Consider the following 6,126-nt stretch of genomic DNA (forward strand, 5'->3'; position numbering starts at 1 on the left):
ATTAAACATCTCAAGTCTCTTTTTCACATCGAAAGGTGAAAAAGAGTACAACAGAATCCACGCGATGTTTTTTCAAATCCAAAAAAAGGATTGTTCTTAACTCCAGGATGTTCCTGAAACATTATTTCATTGCTGAGAATGACTCCTAGGGTGTGGTATATAGTATTGCAATTCCCAGTTTAATTTGCAATTTATATGCGCAACGTGTCTTTGAACTTAGTAATGAAATCCAAATTTTTCGCTGTCTTGTTGTCTTGAATTAGTTGTGTTTATGAAAATGTTCTGAACAGTTAGAGAATTTTTTAACAGTCTGTAACTTAAGTCGCGGCATTCAGTGGGCCATGTTTTTTTAAAAAGTCGTTTTACATCAAAATTTTTTTTATAATTTGAATATCGATCGATATTATGTTCTTTCACGATTAAAGTATTATTGTTAGATGCTGGGAATAAGAAGTGCTTTTGCAATGTCGAAATGTGAAAAAACTACTTCTCGCTCTTAACAAAAATCGATTTCACATGCAAAATTACAGAACCGACAAAAAGCTGTATTTCTTCTTTTGTAAACGCAAGACTAACTGGATAACGATAAAACAAAACTGATCTAGCTCCAATGCTCCAAGTTTAGTTACGTAACAAATTAACCATGACTTTAAATTGTGGTTTCTATATCATGGCGGTCTTGCAGTAGTCAATTGTCCCTGCACATGTATAAGATTGGCGAGGAAAAGAACACTCGCACAACACGAATTTCAGTGCTTAAAAATTTGTTTAAGAAAAACTAGAGGTGAGATAGGATCAGTAGAGTAATACCGATAAGGTAAAAGCCTTTTAAGAGTCAATTTTTGCAAATATCAAGCGCAAAAAAAAAACTTCTACGAGCAATCCTTGAAAACACCGCGAGTTCAGCCGACAAGAACGCGTTCAAAAGGTGTCTATAACAACTCTCCTGAAGGTTTCATAGACATATCAGCTTGGCTACAAAAGGAATGATCGTTACTTCAATGAAAACAGTCACTTCAACCTTTAGAAAAGCCGGTCATTCACAAAGGCAACAAATTATTAAAGCAGTTACCTGTAAGGAAAGCCAGTGCGCGGAAAGCAGATTGTCCAACTGCTTAAAACGAAGAGTGTAATTTTGTGTTCATCAGGCTTGGCTGGAACGAAGATCCTGGCAAATTGATGCAATGTTTCAAGGATGACCCACTCACCTGCAAGTTGATGTGACATTATCATTTAAATTAACAGCTTCTTTCAATACGTTCTGTTCGCCCGCGGCGAAAAAAAAAGCTGTCACTATCGGATACTATCCAAATTTTTACTAGCAATTCAAACTCCAGTGTTTGAAGATTGTTGAATTGTTTTAAATTAACCTAAATTTATTCACAATACAAGGCTATGCCACATAGTCGGCTATTTTCTCACGATGTCTAAATAAAAAAAAATGAGTAATAAAATTTTATAGATTTTCGAACAAAGATCTCAAATATATACCTGCCAAAAGATTAAACATCTAGAGACATACTACATATATAACTAGCATTGGTTCGCGAATTCGCCGGAGGCTTCCATTGTTAAAAAACAAAACAAAACAAAAAACACGTACACCATTTCAAAAAGGGCGAAGGTTGCCTAAAATGTTTAAATTCACAAGTGGCATTATCGATTTGATTAATCCGGCAACATAAAAGCCGGAATATTTCAGTAACCGCTCTTTTTTGCATTTCCTGAAAATGGCGCTTTTAAATCTAAATCAACATTCTTTGATCGAAACTAAAATAGCTTTTTTTTTATGAATTTCCCGACAATTGTGCTTGCTTTATGCTTTTTAATCTTGGGTTTATTCTTGATTAAAAAATTAAAGCCAATCAACATTGATATGAAAGCTTTTCTTATATCACAGCCTTGTTACCAGATGTCGGTAAGCCTCCACCTTACGTCAGGAGCCCATGGGCTCCTGCTTACGTATAACACTTCTGTGAGTTGATCACTCCGTCCCCACTCCCCTGGGGTGCTCCTGGGAAAATGTGGGAGGGACTGTTGCAGCTGCTGATTGAAACTCTAATTCAGACCTTTGCTTTGCTTTGGCCCTGCTTTCGCCCGAGAGAAGTATGCGCGCATTTGATTAGACACATTCTCAACTGAATTACTTACTTCAGAAATGTACAGTAACTAAAACTAAATATTCAAAACGAATCATTTTGAATTTTCGTACGCGTTATAATAGATAGATAGACACAATTACCTAACAAGCCTCGTCTGTCAAGCTCCGTTTAAAGGGGCGCACGAGATGCATCAGCCTACCTGATGATAAAAATCCAATCAATTATATAGATCTTTGTGCGCAATTTCCCTCTTTGGAAATTTATTTTCTTCACATAAATTTATAGGGAGTTTTTCTACGGTGCAGGACTCAAGGTGTTGACATATGTCTTCTGATTACTATTGTAAATGTTATTCCCTTTATAGTCAAATTAAATAGTAATTCTTGCAATCCATTTTCTGCGAGCTCATGCCCGCGGAAAATAGACAAAGGGACAGTCAAAACGTCATGCCAGTGTTAGTGGATAGAACGCGTCGTTCGCGCGCTGTTGTCTCGCATTTCACTGAGTTAACTATTGTTGTTGTTTTTGTTAACCGATTTCTAGTTTCTCTCTCAAATTTTGTCATAGTTTTGATTAATTGGTAACGGGACTTCGTGTTGTCCAATCCTGTCTGAAATCATACTCGTGATTAACCAAAATCGGACTCCTGCACTTGTATAATAACGAACCGAATTGGACTCCACTCGGTCCTATTACCATTAATAATTATACGCATGTAAAGCTGGCAAGATTCACCTCGTTCCTCGGACCTCGTTTGCCTTTTACATTACATCTGCAAATTACTGTATGACTCTAATAACAGCATGAGTTTACCAAGGCTGATATTTTTATCAGGCCATATTTTTCCGTGCGGAAGTAAAACCTGCTCCAATTTCTAAAGTAAAACGGCCATTGTCTCTTCATTTCTGCGGAGAAAAACACACCTGTTGGACAGCAACGGGTAGCGCATGGCAGCACATTTTACGGATATTTATGGTAAAGGAAAATTATTTCCACTTTTCTGTCATGCCTTATCAATCTTCAAAGCCCAGACTAAACATCGAGTTTCTCGCTGTTGATTTAGTAAATTCAAACATTACATGATTTTTATTGAATTCACTGTGATTTTTCACTTTTTTCTCTTTCGAAACAATTTCTCTAAAGTTGCCGATAAAAAGCTCCGATGGAATGTTTCCGATCTGTGATGTTTTAAGCGGTATCTATGAACTCTGATCGTAAACAACCGACCATCACGAGATAAACAACAAACAAACTGAATCGTCCTTTGCAAATACCGATTATTCACACTTCAATCGGTGTCTTTGAGAAAAACTTTACAGCGTGTTGGCGGGTTTATCAAAGCAAACAGCGAAGTGGGCGGCAAATTTAAAACAGTCTGCTTCGAAAGCAACAAGCTAAAAGCAAATTAGCTTTCGATCGAGCAACTCATATTGGCGAGGTGAACGTCAATGTTAAGCAGTATGAAAGACAAACAAGATGGCTCTCTTTGGAAGGAGAATCCTGAAGAAATCAAAGATTCTTTACTGTCTGTTAACGTGTCTGGGAACAAAGCAAAAGTGTTAGGTAAACCATATTTGGACGCGAGTGATTCACCTCAGCAGAATGTTGACGAAAATTCTCAAGTTGAAATGTGTTACAACGACAAGAAAGGTGCGTTTTCCTGGTTAAACTTTTCTTTCTTGATTTCCTACACCCTAAAATACTGAAACAATCATGAGTGTCCGTCACAGGAACTCTGAACGATTTGAAATAGTTTCATCTAAGAGGATTTGGGATCTAAAAGAAGAGGAAAAATTGCCGTACAATTGTTTCGTTTCAAATTCGCATGAACAAAACTTGTGTATTCAAAAGAAGATAAACTCAAGCATGACTCTTTGCGCTTGATCAAGGTGTTTTTTCTAAGTGATCAACAATTCCACTTACTTATCAATGAAATGAAACTTTTTTGATAGTTTTCCTTTCTGAGAGAGAATACAATTATAAGCTGGAAGTCTTCAAATGCAAACTTGTTAGGAACGAACATTTGAGGCCAAATGTATTTTTTTGCGAGATATTTCAATGGATTAAAGACTTGCTATAATTCAAGTTTTATTTTTAGTGACATTTGTTATAGTTTGTCATTTGCAATTGTCAGTTGAATCACGAACGTGTTTGGCTCCTTCTTGCAAGTGTGCGTAATTTTAGCTAATCGTGAACACACCAATTTTGCAGGTTTACAGGGGGTAAGTTTCTACAGAAACTGCGGTGATCGTTGAAGGACCAACGCTCTAAAGTCAAATTATCTTGTGAGATTTAAAATTTGCTGTTTTTATTTGTTCAGATGCTGCTGAAGAATTCAAAGATAAATACCCAGCGCAATCCAGCAAGTCCCGCTCTTCATTCTCAGTGGAGCAGGTGTTGCAATTAGAACGAGTTTTTGAACGACAGAAATACCTGGGCTCCAGAGACAGGCAAAGGCTTGCAGAGCAGCTTCAGATGACTGAGACACAGGTATGATATTGGGTCTTATTCTCTGCTTAAAATACCAATCAAGGGATCACCTTGCGCAAGTAGTGGAAAATCTATTTCATTTCTTGGACGCAACAGTTTCCATACAAATTGTCCAAGGTCGAGTATGAAGTGCTGTTAAATTCTCGCGCACAAGAAAACACCAATTCATCACGATTAGCCCAATTCTCAAATGAGTTTCAAAGTAATCCTGAATTGCTTAGTTTTGCTTTACTCCGTATTAGGGTTGGTCGGTAAACCTTGCACTAAGTTGGTAGCAGAGTCTGATTATTTCCACGCTCTTATTCTGTGACGTTCAAACAACAAAATTGTTTTTCCTCTCAAAATACAGGTAAAAACCTGGTTCCAAAACAGACGAATGAAACAAAAGAGAAAACGAGCTGAGGACGTCGAACGCAGAACCAAACTATCATTCCTGAGTAACCTTGCATATTCCATGCAGCACGGTTTCCATAGTTACCCACCTGACTGCGACTGTCGTCCTCCCACCTATCCCGACACTCCTCTGGTGTTGAGAACTGAGCTGCCGTCAAAGTACGCGTGTTCCTCAGTCTCGCCTTGGAGTACTCTGCCTTATTATCCACCACCACCATATTGGGGAAGGTACCCAGTACCATATTGATCATCATCAGGAGCCCCCGGGCAATTTAGTTCCTTTGCTTAGGGTGCAATTGTTTTCTAGGCGGGCTATAATTGTGGGACTGATTTAATCGAAGAAGGTTTTGAGTTTTTTCGTGACAAAATTTTTTTTTCAAATATTGTTTGCTTTGTTTTTGGTTAGCCATTTACAGTATTGACAATGTCATCAGCTAAGAATTGCATTGATATAGACTACTGCTTAGTAAAGAGTGCTGCAAACGAAATTAAATTTAAGCGTAAGGATAGTAGAACAGTGAAAAAATTTAAAAAGTTAAGCAAGGTTCTGCCACTTTTCTGGAGGGGTTTCGCTACTTCTTTCGGAATTGCTGTCATACCATTGCATTTATCACTTCAGCTTGCGAAGAAAAAAAAAGCATATCTCATAAATTTTCTGTCGTTATTTAATGCCAGGTAATATGGCTTGTTATTGACCAGTCCATAAATAAACCTTATTGTTCATGTAAACTACATTCACTTGCCTGTTTACTGCCTGAAAACAAAACTCACGATTAGGGCGTAGGCCAAAGAAAATATCTGAGTCCCCCATAATAAATCGAACCCCATGCATTCGAATGCGGTCCGATGTTGTCTCACAAGGCTGGGGAGAAATCGATGGTGGGCTAAGACATTAACTGATACCTCTGCCACGAGCACGCGTACATTCGGGATCGACTTTGAGGAAAGTGATGGTTAACTGAGTGAGGGTCCACAAATGAACTTGGAATGCGAGCGTTGTGACAAGTTTCAGAAATAAGAATTTTTCTCCCAGTGTTCATCTTTGACTCGCTAAATACGGCCATTTTGAAGGTACTCCCTCCGTTCAGGTTATTTGCGAATCTAACTACCTTGAAAATGCCAATTTCAATAGAATATTTAA

General features: G+C 37.9%; 1 protein-coding gene across 1 annotated transcript; it reads left to right on the forward strand.

The window, feature by feature from the left end:
• The first annotated feature begins 3,552 nt into the window (after window positions 1–3,552).
• Window positions 3,553–5,670, forward strand: LOC131789570 (T-cell leukemia homeobox protein 2-like). The gene is made up of 3 exons (XM_059106724.2): window positions 3,553–3,752; window positions 4,423–4,592; window positions 4,942–5,670. Exons 1-3 carry the CDS (start codon window positions 3,563–3,565, stop codon window positions 5,230–5,232), a joined length of 651 nt encoding a protein of 216 aa, XP_058962707.1. The 5' UTR covers window positions 3,553–3,562; the 3' UTR covers window positions 5,233–5,670.
• The last annotated feature ends 456 nt before the right edge of the window (window positions 5,671–6,126 follow it).

This window comes from Pocillopora verrucosa, chromosome 13 (genome assembly GCF_036669915.1).
Source record: "Pocillopora verrucosa isolate sample1 chromosome 13, ASM3666991v2, whole genome shotgun sequence".
Taxonomy (NCBI): domain Eukaryota; kingdom Metazoa; phylum Cnidaria; class Anthozoa; order Scleractinia; family Pocilloporidae; genus Pocillopora; species Pocillopora verrucosa.